This window comes from Caloenas nicobarica, chromosome 22 (genome assembly GCF_036013445.1).
Source record: "Caloenas nicobarica isolate bCalNic1 chromosome 22, bCalNic1.hap1, whole genome shotgun sequence".
In the NCBI taxonomy this organism is placed as follows: domain Eukaryota; kingdom Metazoa; phylum Chordata; class Aves; order Columbiformes; family Columbidae; genus Caloenas; species Caloenas nicobarica.
The window spans coordinates 5703566-5715906 of record NC_088266.1 but is presented as its reverse complement, the minus strand read 5'-3'; the positions used below and the strand labels follow the sequence as shown (position 1 = coordinate 5715906).

Here is a 12341-nt window from a genome sequence, read left to right as displayed (position 1 = left end):
CGCTCGGCTGAGCGCGTCCTGGGGCCGCTCGGCGGGCGATGCGCTTCCTGCGCTGAGCGCTGAGCGCGGCTGCGGCCCGAGCCGGCAGGATGACGGTGGAGTTCGAGGAGTGCATCAAGGACTCGCCCCGGTTCCGGTAAGCGGCGCGGTGTCCCCTCCGCATCCTTCCACTTAATCCCCCCGCTTCCCCGGGTCGCGCGGTCCCTGCGGCGGAGCAGCGGGCGAGGGGCGCCGGCACGCTCCGCTAATCGCTTTAGGCGGCGGGGGGCCGCGGGAAGCCGGGCCGGGGGGGCAGGCGATGGGCTGGGGAGGGAACGGCCTCCGCTGCCGCGGGAAGCGGGGGAACCGGCCCGACCGACCCCCGCTCCCCGGGCCTGCGGGCGGTGCCCCCGCTGCGCTGCATCCCGCCCCTCCCTGCCCCCTCTCCCCCCCCCCAAATTTCGGACGTTTTTGGTTTTTGCACATGGAAAATGACTGATTGTAGCGCCCATTCGTGAACTGGCATCACCCCGTAGGGGTCAGCTGGACGGTGCTGATTTAAACCGCACCAAGAGCCGGTGCTGAGAAATACGGTCGTTTTTCCAGGCAATCACATTCCCATCTCTCGGAGGGTGGATTTTTTTAGCGGTCTTGAAGGAATCTGGGCTCTGACAACAAAGGCTCCGTCTTGCCTGTGCTGTGTTTCAATTAGGACGTTTCACGAATGCCCAGGGCTGGAGAGGAGCCGCCACATTCTGGGTACAGATGCTCCATTGTGCCAGGAGCATCCTGGCGTCCGGATGGGCTGCGATGTCCTGATGCTATAAAGGGCAGATGAAAGCTTCCATAAGTAACAATCTCCTGCTGCTTTCAATGCTGTGCCTGCATGGGGACAGACGGAAAGACAGACAATAGCCTGCAGAACCAAGTTGGTTGGTACAGGGGAAAGAGTTACCAAGGGGTCCCTCCTTCCCTGTAGACATTTCTTGTTGCTCCTTCTCAGAACCTTTTTGTTTATTAAATAGAGCAGTTTGCGTATTCCTTTAAGTGCATTTAAAAATAATTCCGTGGAATGCAAGGCTGTTACAAAAGGCTGCCGTGGTGTGTTGCTGGGGCTGCTCGGAACGATTGCCGGTTTGCCTACGTGTGTGTGTGGTTGTGTACAGCCGCAGGTAACGCAAACACCTGGGCAAGAGCATCTTCTTTATCCCTGCATGTGCGAATCCGTAGGACTGTGGAAAGGGTCCTCCTCCACACATTCAAATTTTAGTTGCGTGGTAAGATCCTGCTCGTTCTTGTTCCAATCCTGGTTCTGAAAGTCTGAGGGACAGTGTCATGCGAGATGACAGGCTGGCCTCATTTGTGGGCCTGGTTGGCATTGGAATCACGGGAGTTTTTCATCAGGAAAAAGTTAGATGCATGGACAGGTTTGCAGAAGGTACGAAGCTCCTTCTTTAAACCTCTGCTCACTTAGCATCAATTAGAATTCATCCGCCCCTTCTTTTTTTCTTTTTTTGACTGTCATTTTATCCTATTGTGCTGCATGTGAACTGCTCGGTGGCATCTTTCCAGAGCAGTGACTTCACTGTCCAGATGTCTCGTTCCACATGGCAGTGACCCTTTTCCTGGTGACGTCAAGATTGATTGATATGTTTATTTATTTATTTTGCCTTTGGTGCGTGTGCGTGGGCTTCAGGCCAAGTCCCTTAGTATGCAGGCAACATCATTCTGCTCTGTCTGCTCCATCCGTAAAAACAAAACAGCTCTCAGAGCACTGTGTTGGACCTTTATCAAAACCCAGTTATTTAGGCACGGAATTATGAACTATTTCCCAAATGGCCAGACACAGTCTGCCTGTTACAGGGAGAAGAAGAGATTAGACTGGAGAAATAAGCCTCTATATTTCAGGAGGGCTGAAATATAGGTAGCGGGGGAATATATACACTACGAACACCTCAAACAGTGAGAAAATACATTAGTAGGCCCAGGGCAAAAAAAGAAAAAGAGAACAAAATGGAATTCTTCAGACTTTCTCAAAGGGTACAGATTTTAGCCTCCTTGTATACTTTTCTTCCTCCCAACTATTTAATTAGGTCTTCTGTTACGATTATTTGTTTGTAATACAAGAGAATCCTTACAACTATAAAAAATGTCAAACACCATACAAGCTAAACTATACCCAAAAATACAGATACCAATGAGGTGAGAGAAGGCAGCGTATAATCCACTTTCTCAACAGAGCCTGAGACAGGAATAGGTGAAGTCCCTTGCCATAGGAAACATCTGGAAGAGGCAGAAATTTAATCCATTTTTCCCGTACCAGTGCTTGAGCAGAACTCACCCTCCCTTTCCTGCTGGCACCCACTGAGCCCCTTTGCACGTCCCAGCACGGGGCTGTGCCACATTTTACAATCGGCTTATTCCAAAAGCAGCGAGCCTTCGAGATAACCAAATCGTTTTCTTTTTGTTACACGCACAGAGAAAAAAAATAACTTCCAAAAATATTGTACGGGCATAAACAAACACTGAAGCATCCCATAATAAGGCTACCAAACTAGTCTTCTTTAGCAATCAAATCCAATTGCATGTCAAAACACTCCAAATCAGTGTACGCTCCATCCTTCGTTGCTTCCGACTTTATAGGGACCAGTTTCTACAAAGAAAACTTAAAAAAATTAGTTACTTAAATATGTATAGATCTTTAGATTGGTAGATAAGCCTTATTTCTGGGAGGCATCTTGTAGAGACGTGTATATTCAATCCCAGTAAATATGTATAATCGCCTTGAAAGACCAGTTCTAGCGCATTTGAATGCAATCCCAACAGATACCGTGGCTTTCATCTCCCAGCCATGCGGAGCTCCTGTTTGACTCGCAGAGCCCAGGAAATCCAGGAATTGTTGGGAATTGTTCTGCTCCATGAGGATGGTCTGGAGTGGTGCCCATCACCCTCGTGCATCTCTTAAGCAGCAGCGCTCGATGAGTAAATTTGGCTCATATTTGCAAAACCGGGAGTCCTTGGGCATCGTGCCAGTTCCTGGGGTTTTCCCCCTACCTTTGTCCCCTCCTCGCTCGGGGAGGACTCGGTGCTAAGGGACACGTGGGGACATCTTTCCTCATTCTGGGCACTTCAGGAACAATCAGGAGGACGAGGGAAAGAGTAGGAACAAATTGCAGAGGTTGGAGTCGGCTGTGGCTCTCCCTGGGTCACGGAAAACCCCAAACGCCTCTGTGGTAATTCCCACGAGGGAGGGGAATAAGCGGTTATTTCCTTTACTAACATCGCTATTGTTGTTGCTGTTTACTGACCTTATTAATCGGGCTGGTTGTGGGGTCAGGGTTACCCGCTGCGGAGATGCTCTGACCGTAGCGCGACGACTCGAGATGCTGGAATCTTCTCCCGAGGAGAAGATTCTTCTCCCGTACAGAAGACCCTGTACATGCCCAGATTTTTCACTCACTCGCAATAAATTATAGTGTAAATAACTACAGCTGCAAAGAAAATGAACAGGAACAACACTGAAATTTGAGTATTACTTGCCTTTTCCTTTATATCCCTCGATAATGTCCAAGTTCTTTAAAATAATCGTGATTCTTACTTTTTTTTTTTCCCATAGGAAAAGACAGGCACATTTAGAAAATATTTTCTCTTACTAGAGTGTTTCAAACAGAATGGGAAGAATTAAAGCCCTTAATCAAACTGATCTTGCTGAGTCTGATAACAAATCGAATTACACAAGTTTAAAGCTGGCAAAACCTGTTTTAATGCTTCCACGCTGTGTGAGTGTGTGGTAGCAAAGGCCTCTGCAGAACAAAACTCCGGTGGCTTTTGTGTGATCTGTGTCAATCGACACCGCGCACCGTTGCAGGATGCGGTAAGCCAAGTTTATTAGCTTATGTTACCTAAAAGCAAATTTAAATGACAGCCAGGATGGCCAAAGGAAGACTCTTCATCTGTTTAATTTAGCAAAAAGGGCACATGCATTGATTGGAAATCGGTTTTTGTTACACAAGGCTCCTTATGTAAGCGATCCCTGCCAGCGACGGCGGGTGCGTGAAGATGCGCCCACACAAGCTGCGCTTTGAGTCACGCTGATGGGCACAATTGCCATCGCTCGCCGGTTTTACTTGCATGGGAGATCAGATATTATGACACAAGCAGCGTGATATTATCCGTATCTATCATAACACCTGTCTTGATCTATTCATTCCATTTCTTCTCTCTTTATCATTGCACTTCTAAAGCTATATTTTTTTTTTCCCAAGATGGAACTGCCCAGACTTAGAAGCTGTGAATTTGCAGTGGATGATATTAAACTCTGAAATACAATCTCTCAGCCTGCTCATGGGAGCTTTAGCTCATCAGTTTCATGGCACAGCACACGGACAAGGGAAATTTTGATATTTCATAATTTGGCTATTGACTTTGTTACTGGAATAACATTCCCGTAACACACCTTGGTTTGTAATAGTGTGCACCCTGTAAGAACACTTGCGAACTTTGAAATGTTTCTAGTCATCTAACAGAACGTTTTCTGAGCTGGAAGTTGCTTGATTTCGTTTCAGTAGCTATTCTTTTCTCTTGTCGTTCTGCTGGCTGGCATGCACATGGCTACAGAGTGATGAAAATAATCTTTTTTGTCAGTGATAGTCGTCTGACATTCTCCTCTCTTCCTGGCTCTCCTGGTTGCCACGAGATAAATTTAAGGAGCTGTTCAACCTGAATTATTTTTCCAGGAGTAGTTTTATTAATACAAAGTGTAAAACTCATGCTGAGGGTGGGAGTCCGGATTATGCGTCCTCAAAACCTTCCACAGGGAACCGTAGCCCTTGTGCTATTAGGACGGCCAGGAAAGCCAAGATCGGGGATTTGCTAGTTGCTGGTTTTCTACCTGCAGTAAAGAACGCGAGAGGGTTGGAAGTTAGATGACAAAGCTTGCTAAAAGGAATAAAACCAAAAGTGCAATAACCCTGTGGTGGAAGAGGGTAATTAGACCCAGAGGTAATCCGGCTGAGAGATGCTGATGCCAGCTTATCCGCGCTATTGAAATTATCTGTCGGAGAGTGGTCCGTTCCTCCTCGGAGAGTGCCACATGTCCTGATAATTGTGCTTTGCCGGTTTTCTCGCCACCACGCGGCGTCTCTGGATTCCAAGCCCGGCCCTCGAAGGGCTGCAGCGCGGCCAAGGCAGCGCGTAGGACAAGAGTTCAGTTAACATTATTTGGCGTAGCTCATTCGTGTGCACTCTGGACAGGCTCCTGTTCATTTCCGCAGCCCCTCTGGTGCATTTTCCTTAGCGGAGAGAAGAGGGACAGTCTGGAAGAGTCACACTGTGTGTCTGAGTCGAGAGCCTGTGCAATAATTAACATTTGTGATGACAAACCATGCGCTTACCGTCATTTCTTTGTGTCCTCGCAGAGGCAGGAGGGCAGCGCAGGCTCCTGGAGTTAAGCTGGGCTTTTCTTTGGTCTCGGTAGCGTCACCAAGGCTGCTCTCCAGCCAGGAGCAGCAGCACGGTGGAGAATCTTTTGCCCGGAGGAGCTTGGACCGTGTGTCTGGCAGCTCTCCCTGGCCGGCATCCCCTGCCAGACAGTCTCTGTTAGTCCGGCTGCTTTTGGGGAGTTCCGCGCTGTCAGTAGGGCAGTTCAGCTCGGACCTGTAATCACTGGATAAGGAATAAAGTGCTGTCTCATCTGCTAATGCACAGATCAGGGCATTGTAAATTCGGCTGCAACTCCTGAGTTAGTCAGATCCGCGCTGGGGGATCGTGCAAGTCCCTTTCCCCACTTAAACAGCATCTTCTGATTTGTATGATACATATCTTGGGGTACAGTTAGCCGAGAGACCCTGTTCAAGTCTCATAGTGAATATATTAAGGCCAAAGACTTTCAGTTTGGTATTAGGGCTTAACAGGGTAACAGATGAACTCAGGGTGGAAAGTGTGTGCTGGGTTATTCGGAGTCAGGAACAGCGTGAAGGCTGAAACCTGTAATCAGAGCTACAGGAACGACTTCGGGTCTGCATGCAGCCGTCTCCAGGCTCCATCCATCCCGTCTGACACAGTTTGTTGTGGCAAATGTGGTTCACACACACGGGGCTGGCGAAAGAGCCAGTTTCCTCACCACCTGGCAATTTCTTGTAGCCATTGCAGAATAAGTTTATGTTAATTCCTGCACCTAAAAGCTACCTGGAACTTCTCGCCCTGTAATCAAAGCATCCTAAACTGCTCTGTTCTCAAGATTGGTGGAAGAGCAGGGATGGGAGGAATAAAAATCACAAGTTCTTTGTAATCCCAGGCTTTTCTGAAGTGGCGATGGTCCCTTTAAAACTTGCTTTCATAACACTATGAAATTTTAGCCACAGTATTAGGTTTTTTGCAGCAGCAGGAAGGCCAGTGGAACCATGAGTTTTTCTGGCTTCCTAAGCACTGGGTTTACTTAAAAAAAACCAGGCTACTGCTAACTTTGTAAGTCTGGTTGTCTGGGATAAAGAAAAGAGCCCTAGAAACAGACTTGCAGTCTGAGTGTGTTGAATTTTGAGGACAGAGCAGAATGTTTCCCTGGAGCCAAGAGTGCTCGCTTGCTTGTTTGCTGTTCTTCTCTACATCAGGGCTGTGTTCTGATTTCGGATGTTACACACACAGGTTGTTGGCTCTTCCCATAATTAACGTGGTTGCTCTCTAATGCAAAGCTTGCTTTAAAAATGGGGCTGGAGGAAAGGAGGTGGATAAAATAAAGTAGTTCTGGCTCCATGCTAACACCACGCCGCGTTTCGACTTCTATTGCAGCAGATGAGAAAAGAGGACAGGGTTTGCTGGGGACTCTGTTCCAAGCCTAAGAAGGCTCAGAGTAGAGTCTTGAGCTGTTTCTTCTGCACGTGCTGGGTGGGGAGGAAAGTGGCTTTGGTCCCGTGTGTGTGAGCAGAGCCCGGGCATGCAGGTAAACCTGGGAAACCAGGTGAGACACCACCAGCACGGGGCAAAGACGTGGCGAGTAAACCGCATGTGCTGCTGCGGGAGCCGGTCGCTCCTCCTTCTCCCAAAAGAAGAAAACGAGGCAGGATAATTGCCCCGACACAAACCGCTTGGCAAAACCTTCTATTCTTTTCACTTGGTGTTCTGGCTTACTGGAGAGGGTTTGTTTTAAATCGGTGCATCTACAGATCTTTTTGAATTTGCGTGTTGCTGTCTCCTCCAGCCTCTCATTTTGTCAAGAAGATAATTCAAAGGCTTTGATTTATAGGAAGGAAGAAAGGACTGGAAAAAAAATTCGTGGCAAGGTTAGGGATGTTCTCAACAGCCCGTATGGATCCACTGAATAACCAAACGCAGAGTGGTACGTTTATAGCAGAGTGTGTCCACACGCACCTCGCATTCCTGTTTCACCTTATCTGCAGGAGAAGTTTACTTTGCTTAGACGCCAGGGCTCTTCTTGAGGGAGCTGGAGAACATTCTGTTGCTGTGATATAGTTAAGCATCGCTTAATTCGCTGCGGAATAACACACACTTACATGGTCTCTGGGAATAAGCGTTCCAGTACAGAACTTTTACTGGATAGAGCAAGGGAATGGCTAAAAAGCAAAGCAGCAGATTCATTACAGCAGATTAGAGGGATGATGTCAGAGCTCATGGGTGGCACGTCCCAGAGTCAAGTGCTCATTCATTCCTTAAATAAGCATAAAGTGGCACAGTCTAAACAGATTATATAATATCAGCGAGTGAGATAATCCGTTCTCCGCATACCCAGTCCGCTTCATCACGCTGCATCAAGGCTTAATAATTCCTGTGCTCGTTATTAAATGCTACTGCTAATAGAAACAGCATGTGTGCACATGAGTGTGGATGCATATGTGCACATGCAGTGCTTCCAAGGGACAGACACATCCACTTGTTGATAAGGTAAGAGGATGTTTTATGGGAATAAAATTTAGCTGTATGGCCTACACGTACATGCACTTGGATGCAGAGATACAGACATAGAGCTTGTAGTTGTTTCTCAGCATCCAAGCAGCTGTGCCTGTCTTCATTGAACAGTGCACAGAGGAGACTGACATATGGTTTTGTTTGCTAAACCTCAGGCCATTGGGCTGAAATATACAGTATACTACATGTGTAGATTTTACAGACATGGTCGGCATGTGTAGCTAAAGTACCTCCATGGACACAGGGAGCAGCTAAAGGAGGCTTATCTGTACTCCTGTGACAAAGAAAAATTAGGTTACGCACATATGCACACTTGTGGCTTGCTTTGAGGCCATTTTATGCCCCACACTTGAGAAGAATACCAGCCTAAACATCAGCACGGTCCTGCTACATTTGCAATATTGGGGTAATGCAGAAATCTCCGTAACTATTTTGAAGAATGGCTATTTAAGCATGTCAGCTATTCCTGCTCCATTCTAGCTCGGTGAAACAATGCTGTTTCCCACGGCTCGGCTTCTTTTCAGAATATTACCCCTTTGTTCTCTCTGATAAACCCAGTTTTTGGCAGGAAGGATGGATTTGTCCCTGCACCGTGACCTTGCCCCAGGATGTAGGAAATAGCAGGAGGCCCCTTTTCCCCTTCCCTTCCCCTCATTTCCCCCCCCATTTCCTCCCCACTTCCCGGCTTTTCTTCCACCATCTGGAGGTTGGCACTTGAGATGATGCTCTCAGATCTGCAGAGAACATCCTACCTGGAGGCTGGAGGAGGAGGAGGCAGCAAGCTGACATTTGTAGGAAGATGCCTGCCTTAATTGTTGGAGTATAATAAAACCAGTTCTACCAGGTTGGGTTTAGGCTCTGGATGTGCCACTGACTCATCTGAATTCAGAGATAATGCATAAAATGATGGGATGATGCCAAACTGGTAAGCAGGACTGAGACACTGGAAAACTCCCAGCTGATATGTCATAGATGTTGATGAGATGAGAAGAGGCTTCTCTCAGAAGTCAAAATCCATCTGGCCTCGCAGACTTTAATCTTTGCTTGTGTTCACCACAGTTATTCATAGTTTAATTCTCCACACTTCTCTTTTACCTGCAGTTCTGAGCTGTGTGGGTTGAGATGAGATGTGTGAGATGCCAAGAAATCAAGAAGTGGAGGTTTCTAGCTAAATTTTCTTTGTGGAGGATGGATATCCGTGAATCTTCCAGGGCTGAACCCTCTTGTTCTGACCCTTGACTTTGTTCTTCAGGGTTTTTTCTGCCGCTGAGCCCTGGTTATGACAATGCCAACTCTGTTCTCCCTTGCCTGGGCCACATCATTCATTACAGAGGATGTATTAATTTTTACTCCAAGCAGCACTGGTCCCTGTTTCCTGCCCATTGATTCCCTCTACCCCCAGTATTTTGACTTTTTTTGTGTGAGCTTGGGAATTTCCTCCTTGCAGATGAGCCTAAGCATCCTGCCTCCAGAGCAGGGTCCAGAATACTGTTGGGTATGCACCAGGACAGTGAGGCTCATCCTGCAAGGATGATTTACGAGCTCGAAGGGCTGTGACGGTCCATCCCATGGGCACAGAGAGGAGAGAAGCAATCTGTAGCTGGTGAAAGTCCTGCTGGCTGCACTCAAAATAGTAAAAATGTCCTTTTCTGCAGCTTGGTGACTGAGACACCAATCCCTTACATGAGAATTAATTCCTCACAACAGTTCTGTTCCCTCTGGGGAGGCAGAGGAGGAAGTCAGAGCTGGAAAAATGTGACCATACCCAGCCCTCGAGAGTAATATAATAAATAAAAGCAAGGAATGAGTCGTGTCTAGGACACTTACATTTCCACCAGCAAACATACACACAGCACAAGCTCAACTAGCACAGCCATAAACTCTCATCCCTTTAGCAAAGGATTGTGTGATATCAGTACTCTACAGGAAAAAAAAAAAAAACCCACCTTGTTTTGTGGCACAGGAAAAAAAACATTTGGCACTTCTAGGAGGGTGCAAGCGACACCCAACCCTCCCAGGGCAAAGGAAGGGACAAGGACCTTTCCCTATCGCCCCCGGGGCTGTCACAACCTCCAGCATTTCTGCTGCCGAGAGGGCAAGAGCTTTGCTGCGTGTGGCAGGACACGACACAGGAAAAGCCTTTCAGACAGACACAAAGGCAGCCCAGAGGTTGGGGAGCTCCGGTTCTGTGCCAAGGCCCAAGGGACGGAGGGAAAAAAATCCCCAGAAACAAGGAGCATTTAGTGCTGAAAGAGATTCCTGCTGGGAGAGGGTGGATTGAGCTAAACTATGGGCAAGGGGAAGTTTCAACAAAGCTGCTGGAGCTCGTCCAGCTCTGTTGGTGAACGGATGCTGCTGAGTTCACTTGGGGAGAAGACAGGACCGTTTGATACAAGTGTTTTTTTGTTTTTTAATAGATCCATTTTGCTTGTGAAAGAAAGCAAACAAATGTCATCTGAGGAGTCGCATGCTCACATAATGATCTTCCTTTCTTTGGCTCAGAAAATAATATTCCTGTGTTCAGTCATTGCAGTGCATTTTCCATATTGCCCCTAGAAAAGCTTGATCCTGACCCAGGAAGGGAGATGCTTTCTGATGAGCAGACAAGCGATTTCTGCTCTGAAGTCGCTTAGCAAGCTGGATCAGAGTGCGCGGGACGGAAAAAGCGTCACTCGTGGGAAAGTGCAAATGGAAGTGCAAAGGTGGAACCTTGCAGCTGTATCATTCTTCTGCAAAAGATATACTCAGAACAGAAAGGAAGGTAGAGATCCAGACACATGGCAAGCTCTCAGCAGCAGCAGTGCCGTGCTCCGATGAGCTGAGGGCGGCAGCTGCTGTGTGGTGGGTACCAGATGATCTTTGTCAGCCGTGGGGCCAATTCATCAGCGTTAGCGCACGTGGCCGCCCTGTGCAATGGTCTGCATGGGGAATCCATCACTTCGAGGTGCTCAGCTCAGCATTTCGGCTGAGAAATGACTTCCAGCGTGCTGAAGGGAGCACGAACAACGTTGAACAAGAAATGGGTAAAGTCCTGACTGCTCTGGCAAGCAGAGAACCCCCTTTGCCCTTGGGATGGGGCATTTTTGAAGTCAACTGGTTTACTGTCAGTCAGGCTGTGGAATCCCCGTGATGTCGATGTTCCTTACTGGTTTTACCACGGTTTGCACGGCCATCCCCACGTTGCTGGTCTGAAACCCCCCAAAGGGCTGTGCAGAGAAGGGACACTTCAATACTGTTCCCTGAGCCGAGCTACCTGTCCTCCCCGAGTCACTTTTCTAATGGGATTTTCCTTTCCACATGCACTGAAATAGCAGTATTGGAAGATTAACGGTGCTGTGACGTTGTGGGGCCGCTTCCCTTTTCTCTCAAGATTTGACAAGCCGCTCAAGTACTACGGGCAGAAGTGGGAAATAGTTTGCGGCATCTCCTGCCAGGATTTCCGTCCCAGGCTGTGATGATGAGTGGAGAAAAGTAAACTGCCCTCTGTAGAGCATCTCCCCTCTGCTTTGTGTACGTGTCACAAGCTGCACATCAGTGAGGGCTGGACAGTGAGAAATCCAGATGCTCAAGGTGCTGTTGTCTGCTCGAACGTTTGGCTGTGGGTTTCGGAAGGGAAGCTGGGGAGAAACCTGTTATCATGAGATACATTACATAAGGAATGCATTAAAAGAGCTAAGGGTGGATTTCATCTTTAAGCCATTAAATCCTAGAGTAATTTAGGTTGGAAGAGACCTCTGGAGGTCATCAAATCCAATGCCCTTCTCCAAGCAGGTCCAGCTAGATCAGGTTGCTTCGTGCCTTGATTCTACAGCTCAGACTAGCAATCAGTGATGGGGAATTCGGTGTATGGGGAAAGTACTTGGTAAACTCAAATAATAAATTCCTTCTTATAATTTGGACATAAATGAGAAGCAGTACTGGGAAAAAAAAAACCAACAATCCTGTACTTATGTATATATAGCAGAGTGCATAAAAGCCATATCTGTCATTGTATGTCTCCTGAAGAAAGGTGTCAGTTTTTGCTAAATATTAATGTAGAGATTTAAAGTCAATGGAGCACCATGCAACCAAAATACGAAGTCTTATTCATCTTGCTTCAAAACTCTGTCTAAACATACACCCCCAGCCTCGCAGTAGGAGGGTAAGAGCCATAAACTGACATTTAGCAGGTTTCAGACAAAGGCTGGGATATTTCTGTAGCTGTGCAAAACGTGCAAAACATTACGAACGCTGTTACCAAAGCTAGAGCTAAGCTAAGCTTAGGCACAGGAAAGGAGCTGAAGCTGATAGATTTGAGGACAAATTAAAGTGTTTGAGCAATCATTAGACTCAAAAAGGGAGAATAAATTTTTTAGTGGAGCCTTTGAAAAAAAACAAGTGAGACTAAATCAATGAGGAGAGAGATGAGGACCCCGCGTCTTGGGATCATTTCAGTGTCACAT

The 12341-nt window shown here is 47.3% G+C and overlaps 1 protein-coding gene across 1 annotated transcript in view; it reads left to right on the top strand.

Moving 5' to 3' along the window:
• The window catches only part of ACAP3 (ArfGAP with coiled-coil, ankyrin repeat and PH domains 3), a 65666-nt gene continuing 53325 nt past the window's right edge, over positions 1-12341 (top strand). The window contains exon 1 of the mRNA XM_065649955.1: positions 1-136. Coding sequence (XP_065506027.1) covers positions 90-136 — 47 coding nt within the window. The 5' untranslated portion in view covers positions 1-89. The remainder of the gene's footprint in view (positions 137-12341) is intronic.